The following is a 14,940-nucleotide window of genomic DNA, read 5'->3' as shown; positions in this document are numbered from 1 at the left end:
GCTCTTCTGAGAGCTGACTTATGTCCTGTTTTGGATTCTCAGGGATGCTCCTCCCCAGCAATACACACTTCCCTGCTAACCCACACAAGACCTAGACACTGCTGAGCCCAGTGGAAAGCTACCAGCTCTATTGTGCTGAACCAGGCACAGAGAAACAGCCCAGAAACAGGAAGTCCTGCCCCTGAGCTGGGAGAGGGCTGGTAGTCCTGGGTCTCAGCCTGCTAGGATTTGGAGTGAGCTGCCTGGCATCAGAGATGCCCTCTGCCTGGCATGAAATCGAGCTCCTTCCAGTCAAGCAGGGAAATTCTGGGTCTTGTGTCATTCTCAGGTCGGCTGTATGTTTCGTCACCTGCCCTCCAGCTCTCCCTGGGCTGGGCTGGGGAGCGGGAGTTGTATGACTCTTGTCAGTCTCGGGCCTTCCCTAGTCCCACTGCCTCTGTTTCCCCTGAGTTTGATCTCTGTTAGGAGAGTTATAAGATTTCTGCATTTCTCTATCTCCGCATGACGCTTGCCTTCTCCTCTTAGTTTGGAACCTGTGGATTGTAGGATGCTTCTGAGTGCATGGGGGCCTGAGTTGGAGTGGGGAGGGATGTTGACTCATCAACAGCATCATTTCTCCCAGGAGACACCCATAACTCATCCAAGGTCAGGACTACACACTCTCATGCACACAGGTACACTCACAGCTTTTATCTTCACACTCCCTAACCTTCGCAAATTGTACAATTTCTTTGAAGCTCAGTTTCCTCATCTGTACAATGGGGAAAAGTATTAGATTATATGAATTACTACAAGTGTCCAATACAGTGCTTAGCACGTAATGAAGCCTCAATACAATGTAGTTATTCTCCTTGCCCCGCAAAGCTGGCATGCCTAGCCTCAGACCTACCATTTTTGGGGTGCAGTAAAGCTTCCTGTCCACCATGTTCCCAGGGACATTGTACTGATGGGTGGAAAGGCAGGTCTAAAGGGGTCACAAAGTTCTGGGAGGTTAAGGGAACAAGGGAGGAGATTAAGCAACAAGGAAAGAGCTTGCCAAGAAGGAAGTGTGAATATTGGGACTGAGGAGGCAGCTTAGAGATGGGCAAGGGGGACAGTTCCAGGCAGAAATGGTTCGTGGAGGCAGAAGGTCCCTGGGAGAGGGAGCAGTCTGGAGGGTGGGGCAGGGGAGAGGAGGGGGAGGTGGGGAGACCCAGGACTGAGGAAGTAAACAAGGGGAGCGCCACCACAGAGGTGGAGGGTGCTGCTGCTGGGAATCAACCCCCTCAGACTTTCCACTGCGAAGCGAAACTGTAAGCCCTGGGGTGCGGGGGGTGGGCCGGGAGGAGGGGAAGTGGGGAAGGTGGAGGGAAGGCCGGGCACAGGGGTGAAGGCCCAGAGACCAGCAGAACGGCATCCCAGCCACGACAGCCACTTTGCTCTATCTGCTCTCCACCACGACGCTGCTCTGTTCCCTGGGACACCCCCGTCCCCACTTCCTCAGGCTGCCTGATCTGCCCAGCTTTCCTCTGGATTCCGGCCTCTAGTCACCCCTCCCCACCCTCTCTCCAAGGCCCTCTCCTGGTCTCCCTTCTTCTAGATCCCCTTCCTCCACCTCCCTCTCTGCAGAACTTCTCCTTTGCCCCCCACCCCCCGCCACTGCCCCCTTTCCTTTTCTGACCTCCTTTTGGAGGGCTCAGCGCTGCCCAGACCATAGGAGAGATGTGGGAGGCTCAGCTCCTGGGCTTGCTGTTTCTGCAGCCGCTTTGGGTGGCTCCAGGTAAAATGCGGATGGCGGGAGGGTTGACTTCCAGCCCCACAGGAGGGGACCAGCAGGGATCTCAGTGGCCACAAAGGTCCTGAGGTCCTTAGCTCTGTGGTGGATTCTTCTAATCCCTCTCTTGGGCAGTCCTTCCACCCGCAAAGCCTCTCTGGGCAGAGAAGAAACAGAAATCCAAGTTCTTCCTACACCCTGTTTCTCCCTCGGGAAACATCCAGGCTCCTTCTCTACCCCTGCCTCTCGGCTCATGCCCCCTCCCCTTGGCCTCTCTTTTGCTCACCTAGTGAAGCCTCTCCAGCCAGGGGCTGAGGTCCCGGTGGTGTGGGCCCAGGAGGGGGCTCCTGCCCAGCTCCCCTGCAGCCCCACAATCCCCCTCCAGGATCTCAGACTTCTGCGAAGAGCAGGGGTCACTTGGCAGCATCAGCCAGACAGGTATGCACCCTAAACTTGGGCAACAGGACCTCCGAATCCAGCACTCAACCCAACACCCATGCCGGTCCTCTGTCCCCTGCCCTGAGGTGTCACTCCCTCTGAAGCCAGTGACCCAGTCTCCCTGCCCTCGCTCTCACCGTTCCTGCCCTTGATCTGCAATCAGCGACCCTCACGCCCGCATCCCTTCTCTCCAGAAGGGGATGCAGCCAGTCCAACAGAGGGTTCGGGGGGTGAGGGGACGGTTGGTGGTCCAGAGAACTCTTGGGGCGGGCTTTCTCATCCTCAACGGGTGGCTGCCTGCATCCTCCCGGGCTTCCTACCCCTGGAGCTTCTCAACCCCATTCTCTTTCCCGCTCAGTGGCCCGCCCGCTCCCGCCCCCGGCCATCCCCTGACCCCCGGCCCACGCCCGGCGGCGCCCTCCTCCTGGGGGCCCAGGCCCCGCCGCTACACGGTGCTGAGCGTGGGTCCCGGAGGCCTGCGCAGCGGGAGGCTGCCCCTGCAGCCCCGCGTCCAGCTGGATGAGCGCGGCCGGCAGCGCGGGGACTTCTCGCTATGGCTGCGCCCAGCCCGGCGCGCGGACGCCGGCGAGTACCGCGCCGCGGTGCACCTCAGGGACCGCGCCCTCTCCTGCCGCCTCCGTCTGCGCCTGGGCCAGGCCTCGAGTATGTGGGGCGGGACGACGGGAGAGGGGCTGGGAGGTGGGTCCCCATTCCCTCCCTCCCGGGACGCAGGAAGGGCTGGAGCAGAGGCTGCGCCCTAGGCCCTGTGGGAGAGCTCCCAGAAGAGTAGAGGAAGGGGGTGGGCGGCCTGCTGGAGTGGAAGGTGCCTCCGAAACACGTGTATGGGGGGCCCTGTGGAGAGACTGTGTCACCCCCGAGCTCCCCTTCTCCCACCCACGCGGGAGTGCCCAGAGGGAGGGGGAGGGGGGAGAGCATGGGGCTAAAGTGATTCATTTCAGATATCTGGAGCTCAGGGGGTGGGCTTCGCGGGGTTCCAGGCCAGGAAAACGGCAAGGGTGGCTGATGCCAAGTAAACTCCAGGCAAGGGACAGGGGAAAGTAGTCCCGGGGAATCTTGGGGATCCACTTTATGCACCTCCAGGTGCTAGAAGCTGAGACGGGGAGAGGGTGATGTGGGAGGGGAGAAGACAAGTCTAAAGCCAGGTCCCTGTTTCCAGGAGCTTCCAGCTTGGCGGTCCTGCTGTGCTGGGAAATTGTTTCCAGTGGACTGATCAAGTCTTCTTTATCCTTGCACAGTGACTGCCAGCCCCCTAGGGTCTCTCAGAACCTCCGACTGGGTCATTTTGAACTGCTCCTTCAGCCGCCCTGACCGCCCAGCCTCTGTGCATTGGTTCCGGAACCGGGGCCAGCGCCGAGTCCCTGTCCTGGAGTCCCCCCATCACCACTTAGCGGAAAGCTTCCTCTTCCTGCCCCAAGTCAGCCCCATGGACTCTGGGCCCTGGGGCTGCATCCTCACCTACAGAGATGGCTTCAATGTCTCCATCATGTATAACCTCACTGTTCTGGGTAACTCCCCCACTCTGCTTCACACTTGACCACAACCCCTTCCTGCCCCCCTTGTCACCTCCCCTAACTATGGGTCCCCAAACCAGGTTCTCGGCAGCGAGTGGCCTACGTCATTGCTGTGTGTCTCACTGTTCGACCCCTTTATATTGCTGGCAGCCTCGCAGCTGCCATCACCCCTTCTTGCTTCTCCTGTGGCCTTCCAGCGTCATTGCCGCCTTCGCTCTCCTTCTGGCTAAGCCCACTTGCTGGGTTTCTGAGCATCCTCAGCTCATCATCTTATTCTGCTCCTTAGCACTCTTATGAGCCAGACCATCTCCTGCATTCTTCTGCCTCCCTTCCTTGCAGCCCCAGCACTCCCTCCCCACTGCAGCACCCAGCTTTAACTTTGGGTTTTCTTTTCTCTTCAGGTCTGGAGCCCCCAACTCCCTTGACAGTGTACGCTGGAGCAGGTTCCAGGGTGGAGCTGCCCTGCCACCTGCCTCCTGGTGTGGGGACCCGGTCTTTCCTCACTGCCAAGTGGACTCCTCCTGGGGGAGGCCCTGACCTCCTGGTCACTGGAGACAATGGCGACTTTACCCTTCGACTAGAGGATGTGAGTCAGGCCCAGGCTGGGACCTACACCTGCCATATCCGTCTGCAGGGACAGCAGCTCAATGCCACTGTCACATTGGCAATCATCACAGGTCAGCCTCAGGTGGGAAAGGAGTAGCTCCCTTCCCAGGGGAGAAAGGACAGGGAGGGAGGAAGGGCTGGCGGGGCAAAGACTAGGCAAACTCACCCTGTGATGCCAGGCCACTGGGCACAAGTTCCAGAGCCTGCCCATCTCGGCCCCCACTTTTCTCACCCCCATAATAAAGAAACGAAACTGAAAATCTCCTCTTGAGTCACAAGATAAAAGTTCCACCGTTCTCTATGGGACTCCCCTGCTCTCAGTTGGCGGGAGGGTCTGGGAAGTTGGAAGGAAAGGTGACAAAAATTCCGAATGGTTCAAAAGAGGTAGAATATATTTCTAGAATCCTTGTCTACTTTGCAGCCAGGGCTTGGGTTAAAGTTGCAGGAAGTGGCCTGGATTTGGGAGGAGTGAATAAATCCGTCCCTTGGTCAGCAAATATTTACTGAGCAAGGCTTTTCCAAGACAGTATAAAACAAACACAGAAAAAAGAATACTCAGAGAGTATGTGTTGACTGGTTGATAACTATCAGCCATGACAGATTAGCCATGTCTGCAGCACTCACCTGCGGCCACTAAGTAGTAGCACCCCACGGCAGGTGCTTAACAATGTATAGAGGTTGAATGAATACGTGAACATGCTAATGGATAATACATCTCCTGAAGGCCAATCCTGAGTTTTCACTTGCGTTCTGGATACCTCTAACTAGATATTATACCACCTCTCAGCCACCTCACCCTGAACCCCATCTTTTTCTCCCACCAATCCCCTTGCTGACTCAGCCTGTCAGTAATCCACTGGTATCCACCCACCCCGAAACCTGGCCTCCTCCTCTCTACATCCCGTCAGTCATCAAAGCCCACCAGTTCTTTCTGTCCAATGCCTTCTTGAAGGTCAACTGTTTTATGTAGAAGCTCAATGAGAGAGATACTGTTACCCTCGAAGACTTTCTCAAAACAGTTGGGAAGTGCCAGACTCTGGGTCTAAACTCAGGTGTCTGCATCACCAAATCACTCTCCAGGACACTACTCAGATGCCCTTCACCCTTTGTCTCCTCCCACCCACCCATCTCTCACTTTACAACTTGGAGAATGCTCTGTCTCTAGATTAATGGGTCAGTTCTCTGTTCTCTATACATTCAGAAAGGGGGATGATGTTCATTCAGGGGGCACCACAAGGCAGGAGACACTGATGTGAGCCATGTCATAGAAGTTCCAAAATTGTGAAGTAGATGGGGGGTCAGCTCATCTGACTGATTTTGAGGGTTCTGAGCATTTGAATAGAAAGTAATGTAAAAGAATCTGTAATAGTATTTATTGTGTGGTCTGCCAGGGCCAGTTTGAGTGTGAAGGCAGTAGGGAGCCTGGAAATGTTTTGAGCAGGGGAGGGAGCTGACCAGAGCATTGTCTGAATAAGATAAATGTGGCTGGCAGGGCATGATGGCTCACACCTGTAATCCCAGCACTTTGAGAGGCTGAGGCAAGAGGAGCACATGAGTCCAGGAATTCCAGACTAGCCTGGGCAACATGGTGAAAACACATCTGTATAAAATTTAATAAAAAATTAAATAGAAAGAAAAAGATGAACGTGGCCATGACGCCTGATGTCCTTCCGTAACCTCACCTGGCCAGAACCCAAGTGAGTGCAGGGTGATTGAGACTTGGGGTTCAACCTGTGGTATCACGTGGGGGCAGAACCCCAAAAGATCTCTTCCTTCTACTCTTTTCAGTGACTCCCAAATCCTTTGGGTCACCTGGCTCCCTGGGGAAGCTGCTTTGTGAGGTGACTCCAGCATCTGGACAAGAACGCTTTGTGTGGAGCCCTCTGGACACCCCATCCCAGAGGAGTTTCTCAGGACGGTGGCTGGAGGCACAGGAGGCCCAGCTCGTTTCCCAGCCTTGGCAATGCCAGCTGTACCAGGGGGAGAGGCTTCTTGGAGCAGCAGTATACTTCACAGAGCTGTCTAGCCCAGGTCCGAGGCCCCATAATGTCAGGACCCAAACGCCACAGCAATAATCTTTATCCCCCTTCCAGAACAGCCCCTGCCACCCCCATCCCAGCACTTTTCTTTCCAGTCAGGGACCTGATCTCTGGCTTTTGCCCAGCGTTGACCCGTTTCCACCACTAATCAGCTGAATGACCCTGGGACAAGTCCCTTAAACTCTCTGGATCTCATTGCATCTGTAAAGTCTGAGAGAGTGACAAAGTGTCCTTTCTAGCCCTGACCCTATGCCTCATCCTGTACTTTCTCCATAGGTGCCCAACGCTCTGGGAGAGCCCCAGGTGCCCTCCAAGCAGGCCACCTCCTGCTGTTTCTCATCCTTGGTATCCTTTCTCTGCTCCTTTTGGTGACTGGAGCCTTTGGCTTTCACCTTTGGAGAAGACAGGTGAGCCAGGGACATGCCAACCCCGCCCCCCCCAGCAGCTGCCGCTCTTCCATCCTCAGAGTGCTGATGGCACCCCTTCCTCAGGAAGGTGACCAAATGGGACCCTGAACTTGCCCTCAGAGCCCCCCTTCTTCATAAGCCTCTCACTCAGGGGACGGCTTGTGCCTGGGTAGGCTGGAAGGGGGGTTGAGAGAAAGCCAGGACCAGATGTGGAGGGCAGGGGGGGCTGAGAATAAATAGATGGACTCACTGTCCCTCCTCATCCGTTTCCCTTCATCCTTCTCCTCCTTCCACCCTCCATCTCTCTCTCCATCTCTTCTCACAGTGGCGACCAAGAAGATTTTCTGCCTTAGAGCAAGGGATTCACCCTCCGCAGGCTCAGAGCAAGATAGAGGAGCTGGAGCAAGAACCGGAGCCGGAGCCGGAGCCGGAACCGGAGCCGGAGCTGGGGCCTGAGCCCAAGCCGGAGCAGCTCTGACCTGGAGCTGAGGCAGCCAGCAGATCTCAGCAGTCCAGTCCAAATAAACTCCCTGTCAGCAGCAAGCCTGAGTCTGGCTCTTTCTTGTCCAAGTGAAGGTTCCCGTCTCTCCCCAGCCTCTGGGGGCTCCCTTCTCCCACCCTAGCCTCCTAACCTACTTTCCCCAGCCAGCCTCCCTCACCTTCCCCTTTTCTGTTTCTGGCTGCTTCGTGTTTCTTTCTTGGTCTCTCTCTCTCTCTTGCGCTCACTGTCTCTTTCTGTCTCCTGGGTAATCATTTCTCTGAAGCTCCCCGCAAAAAGCCCTTGCCCCTTGCCTCCGCAGCTCTCTCCTCCGTCCTTCCACCCACCTTCCACCCACAGTGCGCTGGCTGCCCTGGTTTCCTTGATATTTTTGTCCTTTGGGTCCACCCCACCCCACACTCAGCTGCACTTCAGCACTTGTCCTTGGCCCTCCGGCTGCAGCAGATGCGCACATATGCTCGCGCGCACGTGCACACACACACACACACACACACACACACACACACACACACGTGCGCGCGCGCAGAGGACTGCCTTGTCAAGTCTTCCAGGAGATCCGGTCTGGAAACCTCTCTGGGCAGCCGGCTGGGGCTCCTACCTCTGCCCCACCCCCCACGTTCCTCAGCCCTTGGTGGCTTTTCTGGTCCCAGGCATGAGAACACACTGCCACCCAGTGGTCACTGCTTGTCACACCCCAGCGGAGGTCACTGGGCCGGCTGCGGCAGGCCTGAGGAGTTGAACAGTGCAGTGGACAAGGCAGGGCACAGATTGCTGTGAATGCAGGCACTGCCTTTGTATTATGCACGCTCTCTGCGCAGCATATGAGTGTGTGCCCAGTGACTGTCACATGTCCTATGCACCCTTCAGGAGAGGGACTGAACAATGCATGTCTCAGGAGATACAGCCCTGGCTGGCCCTCTCAAGGGTGTAATCTATATCTGACAAAGGGGAAGGCTGTGAACAAAGGCCTGTGCGTAGAGCAAAACAACCAGCTGCAGCTGTGGGAGTCAGGAGTCCCGGCTTCTCATTCCAGCTTTGCTGATATGACTGTAGTCAATCTCCCTGAGCCTCAGTTTCCTCACCTATTAAATGGGATAATGATAATAACCCACCAAAATGGGTTGTCGTGAATATTGGATAATAAAGGGCTTTGGAAACCGTGCAGTGCTCTGCATGTGTGGAGTACTTGTCTGATTATCCATTAGTGAAGGAGAAAGCAGGCCTGCTCTGGTCATGCTAAGAATGATGTTGAAGACCCCAAGTCAGCCTGCGCCCTGCTCTGTCTGTCTGTCTGTCTTGGAGCATTCACCTGGGCCATGCCAATGGTCCTCACAGCAGAGCACACACGGCCTCAGCACATGGCATCCTCGAGTCTGGCATGGGACAGAGACCTCTGCCTGCAAATGGGTGTGGGGCCCTGGACTTTGGCCACAGATAGCTCTGTCAGGGGACTTTAACCCCATACAGGAGAACAAAATATTGAAAGTGAGTGGGTGAGTGGGAGCGAGCCTGCTGGAGCAGGAGGGGCATGGTGGCATGTGTGAGTGGCGTCCCACTGTGTCTGTGTGCCATGTGCGAAAAGACACAAAAAGACAGACCTGAGGACATGTCCCTGCAGAGACACAATAGTCACTCATTGGAGAGACAGACGATGAAGAAGGTGACACCTTTGTTCTGTGCAGAGCCTTAGGGAGAGGGGGGACCCTCTGAAGCCTGAACAATGAACCATTTACAGCAATCTGAGGTTCTGAGCCTCAGGATGGTGATGACTCTTGCCTTGTCACTGGCAGAGAAACACTGGCACAGGAAGAAGGAAGCTCTGGCCCTGCCAGAGATGATCACACTGCAAAAGGAAGTCTTGAAGTCCTTTTAGAAGCTTCCAGGCCAGGTGTCATGGCTCATGCCTGTAATCTCAGCACTTTGGGAGGCCAAGGCAGAAGGATCGCTTGAGCCCAGGAGTTCAAGACCAGCCTGGGCAGCACAGTGAGACCTCACCTCTAAAAAAAAAAAAAAAAAAAAGTTGGACACGCTGGTAGGCCCCTGTGGTCCCAGCTATTTAGGAGGCTGAGGTGGGAGGATCACCTAAGCCTGGGAGGTGGAGGCTGCAGTGAGCCATAATTGTGCCGCTATGCTCCAGCCTGGGTGACAGAGTGAGACCCTGCCTCAAAAACAAAAAATAAGAAGCCTCCAAAGCGTCATTCCCACCCTTTGCTGCTGCTCAGAGACTCCTCAGCTCTGACCCAGGACCCTGCTCCCCACAGCCTTAGTGGAAGCCCTGATATTTTAATAGGGCAGGGGTTTCCTGGAAAGTTCTGTGGGTGGCATTTTTCCTTTCTACTAGCTAACATCCTATGCCCTTTGGGCGTATGAGAGTAGTCATCGAAGATTCACTGAGGCCTATGCGGGGACTTCCCCATGCTCTTTCATAAAGGGGACAGGGAGGGGACAGAGGCAGAATGAAGGGCCTCCTTTTTCCTTTACCCCCTAGAGAAGAGCAAAGGGCAGAAGGAAGAGGGGGCATATGGGTTGCATTCCGTGAGTGCTTCTCTGTGGGGTCTCTCCTAAGGGTGACATTCTGCTCCCACCCCTCTTCCCACAGCCCCCTACTCTCAGTCTGGCAGGATAACCTCCAGCCCTTTTCCTGTCCTCCAAAGGCCCCTAGGGAGCTTGGTTAATTCATTTGGCTTCTCCAAGTTGATCTGTAAACCAGTGTTCCAGGCTGCGGTCCTGGAGGGGAAGGAGCATCAGGAGGCCAGGAGCTCAGGGAGCTTCAGTGGGCAGGGGGGTGGATGGGTGGGAATCATCTCAGCTCCTTGTAAAGAAGGAAGGGGGGTGCATGAGTCACCTATTGGCATATAACAAACAAATTACCCTAAAACTTAGTAATTTAAAATAATAAGCTGGGTGTGGTGGCTCACACTGGTAATCCCAACACTTTGGGAGACTGAGGCAGGAGGATTGCTTGAGGCCGGGAGTGTGAGACCAGCCTGGGTAACTTAGTGAGATCACACCTCTACATTTTTTTTGTTGTTTTTTTTGAGACAGAGTCTCATTCTGTCACCCAGGCTGGAGTGCAGTGGCTTGATCCTGGCTCACTGCAACCTCCATCTCCTGGGCTCAAGCAATTCTCCTGCCTCAGCCTCCCAAGTAGCTGGGACTACAGGCGCATGCCAGCACACCCTGCTAATTTTTGAATTTTTGTATTTTAATTAATAATTAATTAATTATTTTTGAGACAGAGTTTTGCTTTTGTTGCCCAGGCTGGAGTGCAGTGGTGCGATCTCGGCTCACTGCAAGCTCCACCTCCCGGGTTCAAGCAATTCTCCTGCCTCAGCCTCCGGAGTAGCTGGGACTACAGGCGCCCGCCACCACGCCCAGCTAACTCTTTGTGTTTTTAGTAGAGATGGGGTTTCACTGTGTTAGCTAGGATGGTCTCGATCTCCTGACCTCGTGATCCGCCTGCCTCGGCCTACGAAAATGCTGGGATTACAGGCGTGAGCCACCGCACCCAACCTACCATTTTTTTTCTTGTTGAATTTAAAAATGAGCTGGGCAAGGTGGCATGCGCCTGTGGTCCTAGTTAGTCAGGAGGCTGAGGAAGAAGAGTCATTGGAGCCCAGGATTTTCAGGTTGTAGTGAGCCATGATTGTGCTATTGCACTCCAGCGTGGGTGACAGGGTGAGATCCTGTATCTAAAAAGAATAATAACGATAATAATAAACATTATCTCACACAATGAGGAATCCAGGAGCAGTCTTGCTGTGTAGTTCTGGCACAGGGTCACTCATGAGGTTGCTGCTGAGGTGTGGGTCAGGCCTGGAGCCATCTGAAGGCTGGGATGGGGCTGGAGGATCTGCCTCCAAGACAGCTCACTCGGGAGGCTGTCGGCCAGAGGCCTTAGCTCCTCCCTGCGTGGGCGTCTTTATGGGGCCTCTCACAACACGACACAGCAACTGGCTTCCCCCAGAGGGACAGCGTGGAAAAAACAAAAGCTACCACGTCTTTATTTCAAGATGACATTTGATCTTGAAAGCAACATACCATGATTTCGGCCCTATTCTATTGATCACAGAGACCAACCTGGTGCAAGCAGGAGGGGGCAATGCAAGGGTGTGAACTGAGGGAGACAGGAGTCACTGGAGCCATCTTGCAGCCTGGCCGTCAGAGTGGGGAGCAGTGCCTGAAACAGAGATAGGCCAAGAGAAGGGAAGGGACGGCTCTGAGCATCTCCATCCCCAGCCCTCTTCTCTTGTCCACGCTCCAGAAGTTCTGGAAGCCAAGTGAGGTCCCGGGCCTTGGCAACTCGAGTGTGTGAGGTAGGAGGCCATACTGTGCACATTCAGCCCTGGAGTCGGGTTTGCCAGCGGTTCCCCTACCGCTGACCTGGTCTTCTCAGCTTCATAGCGCAGAGGAGGAGCCTCTGCAGGCCCAGAAATTTCCCTGCCCACCTCCCCTACCAGGTAGAGATGTTAGGGTTCAGGCCTGAGCCCCTGCTGCTATCCCTCCTTCAAAGGAGGAGATCAAGGAGCTTAGGGTCCCCTGCACAGGCCCACCCCAGGGAGGGGTTCTTCCTTTGAAGGGAATTGGTTTGGGCTGGGGTCGGTTCTATCTGCTCCACTCTGTGGCTGACAGTTTCTCCAAGGGGCTGCAGGTGTCAGCTGTCTGAGCCCAGGCTGAGCTCTGAAACGAGCCTATCAAACTTCCCGTGGGGTAGGGGAGGCCCAGAACCACCCTCTGAGAGTGGCAAAAAGTGGTCCTGGAGCCAGGGGAAATGTGGATGGGGTAGAGATGGCATCGACGCTCCTAGACTTTGCTTCCCAGAGAATTGCCCCAAAGACCCCTCCCCTGCTCCCCATCCTCAAACCCTTTGCCCCCAGCCCCCTTTGCAGAGGGCGTCAGTGCTGCCAAAGATACTTCTGGTAAGGAGGCCACCGCAGAGTTGCACCTGGGGCTTTCAACTTTCCTACAACCCTGGCTGCCCTAGGCCTCTCAGATCATCCAGTCTCCAGCACTCTATCTGTAGCCTCTGACACCGGCTTCTCTCTCCTCCCCATCACTTCTTCCCCTGGCTTGGCCTCCTCCCATTCTACAGCCTAGAGATGCAAGATGCATTCAGCAAAAATAGTCTCTGGAACTCCCCCTGTTCCATGCTTTCAGACATGTGATGGGGGCAGATAGCTTGACTTCCATTTCTTCTTCTGTAAAGTGAGGATAGTAACAGTAACACCTACCAAAAAGGTCCGGCATATGCAAATGAACGTGAAAGTGCTTGGAAAATGGAAAACCATTCTATAGATGTGAGGACCATGGTGCTGCTGAGCCTCAGAAGCTCCAGATGAGGGAGTGGGCCTCATACCTCCCTCCACTGCTAAGGGAGAAGACTTCTCTTAGCTGTCATCCTGGCCTTTCTTCTTCTTTTTTTATTTTTTATTTTTTTTTAGAGGTGGGGTCTCGTTATGTTGCCCAGGCTGGTGTGCAGTGGCTATCTACAGGCACAAGCCCACTACTGATTAGCATGGGAATTGTGACCTGCTGTGTGTCCAACCTGGGCTGGCTCACCCCTCCTCAGGCAATCTGGTGGTTCCCCACTCCCGGGAGGTCACCATGCTGAAGCTGAACCTAGTGCAGACACCTGACCTGCACAGTGCACCACAGCCCAGAACTCCTGGGCTCAAGGCATCCTCTCGCTTCAGCCTCCTGAGTAGCTGGGACTACAGGCACTCGGCACCACGCCCCGCCTGGACCTTCTTTTTTTGGTTTGTTTGTTTTTGTTTTTGTATTTTTAGTAGAGATCGGGTTTCACGGTGTTAGCCAGGATGGTCTGGATCTCCTGACATCATGATCTGCCCGCCTCGGCCTCCCAAATTGCTGGGATTACAGGCATGAGCCACCACGCCCGGTCCTGGACCTTCTTAATGCAGAAGAGAGGCAGTGCAATGAGGGGGACCACGCAGAGATTGGGGTCCAAGTGGGCGAATTCAAATCCCGGTTCCACCAGCTGTGGTTACTAGCTCTGAGACCTTTGACAACTGAAACTCTTCGGCTAGGCACAGTGTGACTCATGCCTGTAATCCCAGCAGTTTGGGAGGCTGAGGTGGGTGGATTGCTTGAGCCCAGGAGTTTGAGATCAGCCTGGGAAACATAGCAAAACCCCATCTCTAGGGGAAAAAAAATTTAGCTGGCTACAGTGGCATATGCCTGTAGTCCCAGCTACTTGAGAGGCTAAGGTGGGAGGATAGATTGAGCCCTGGAGGTTGAGGCTGCAGTGAGCTGTGACCGTGCTACTGCACTGCAGCCTGAGTAACAGAAAGAGACCCTGTCTAAGAAAACAAAAAACTCTTCAAGCCTCAGTTTCCTCATCTGTATGGCCTGGGCAATAATACCTATGCCTTATCACTCTCGCGAGGATTAAATAAAAGATACATCCACGTAAAGCACACAACAATGCCAAATGTTTACTATAAACTCACACTCTCTCTTCCTTTTTTCTTTCCTGTTTGGAAACCCCAGAGAGAGAGCCAGGTTCTCAGGGCCATTGACTTCCAGGCCACAGACTCACAGAGCTGGAAGTTCTCACACTGTCCATCTGGTCTGGAATCTGCAAACCGGTGGGCCCAAAGCTAGAGCCAGCCCTTGGAATGCTCTGTTTGCTCTACCCAGTGTCACAACAAGTTGAAAAAATTTGTTACCAATATTAAAATCAGGAGGTATTACATAAATGTAATATAAACATAAATGTCTGGTTTTCACCTTCTCCAGAAATTTTGGCAGAGCAGGCAACTCTAGGCTCACATGCCAGTATAGCCTCTATGGTCAAATCACACAGCTATGCAGGGAGTGGCTGCCCTTAACTAGCTGAGGCAGGTCCCCCAGTCCCTACCCTTCCCTATTGCTCACCACCAGCGTGCCTCTCTCATTTGCACTACCCAGGGGGCTCCTGTAAGCATCTAAATTTGTAGCCCTGCTCTCCTGCTCTTGTCCATACTTCTCTATTTATCCATTCAAAAATTATTTGGCCTGGTGCAGTGGCTCACGCCTATAATCCCAGCACTTTGGGAGGCGGAGGCAGGAGAATCACTTGAGGTCAGGAGTTCGAGACCAGCCTGGCCAACATGGTGAAACCCTGTCTGTACTAAAAATACAAAAATTAGCCAGGTGTGGTGGCAGGTGCCTGTAATCCCAGATACTCGGGAGGCTGAGGCAGCAGATTCGCTTGAACCCGGGAGGCAGAGGTTGCAGTGAGCCGAGATCGTGCCACTGCACTCCAGCCTGGGCGATAGAGCAAGACTCTGTTTCCAAAAAAAAAAAAAAAAAGAAAAGAAAAAAGAAAAAAAAATGTTATTCAATAGCCAGGAGTTGCAGGGGGCAAGAATGAAGAGTCAGCATTTAATGGGTACAGAGTTTCATTTGGGGAAGATGAAAAATTTCTAGATGGTCGCAAAACCATGTGAGTGTACTCAGTCCCACAGAGCAGTACATTAAAAAATGCTTAAAGTGGCCGGGCGTGGTGGCTCACACCTGTAATCCCAACACTTTGGGAGGCCAAGGTGGGCAGATCACTTGAGGTCAGGAATTCGAGACTAGCCTGGACAACATGGTGAAACCTCGTCTCTACTAAAAATACAAAAATCAGCCGGGCGTGGTGGCGGGCACCTGTAGTCCCAGC

At 54.2% G+C, this 14,940-nt stretch overlaps 1 protein-coding gene across 2 annotated transcripts; it reads left to right on the top strand.

Moving 5' to 3' along the window:
• The first annotated feature begins 394 nt into the window (after nucleotides 1-394).
• LAG3 (lymphocyte activating 3) lies at nucleotides 395-7,318 on the top strand. Of its 2 annotated transcripts, XM_030804947.1 has the most exons (8): nucleotides 395-1,759; nucleotides 2,044-2,191; nucleotides 2,550-2,854; nucleotides 3,448-3,717; nucleotides 4,125-4,400; nucleotides 6,118-6,360; nucleotides 6,645-6,775; nucleotides 7,101-7,318. In XM_030804947.1, the coding sequence occupies exons 1-8, from the start codon at nucleotides 1,702-1,704 to the stop codon at nucleotides 7,251-7,253; spliced, it is 1,584 nt and encodes a 527-aa protein (XP_030660807.1). In that variant the 5' UTR covers nucleotides 395-1,701; the 3' UTR covers nucleotides 7,254-7,318. The 2 variants fall into 2 exon arrangements, with proteins under 2 accessions (XP_030660807.1, XP_030660809.1); XM_030804949.1 differs by lacking the exon at nucleotides 6,645-6,775 and having other exon boundaries at nucleotides 7,101-7,312.
• The last annotated feature ends 7,622 nt before the right edge of the window (nucleotides 7,319-14,940 follow it).

This window comes from Nomascus leucogenys, chromosome 23, assembly GCF_006542625.1.
Source record: "Nomascus leucogenys isolate Asia chromosome 23, Asia_NLE_v1, whole genome shotgun sequence".
NCBI classification, from domain to species: domain Eukaryota; kingdom Metazoa; phylum Chordata; class Mammalia; order Primates; family Hylobatidae; genus Nomascus; species Nomascus leucogenys.
The sequence above is the reverse complement of the archived record's forward strand: the minus strand, read 5'-3'. Positions and strand labels throughout refer to the sequence as shown.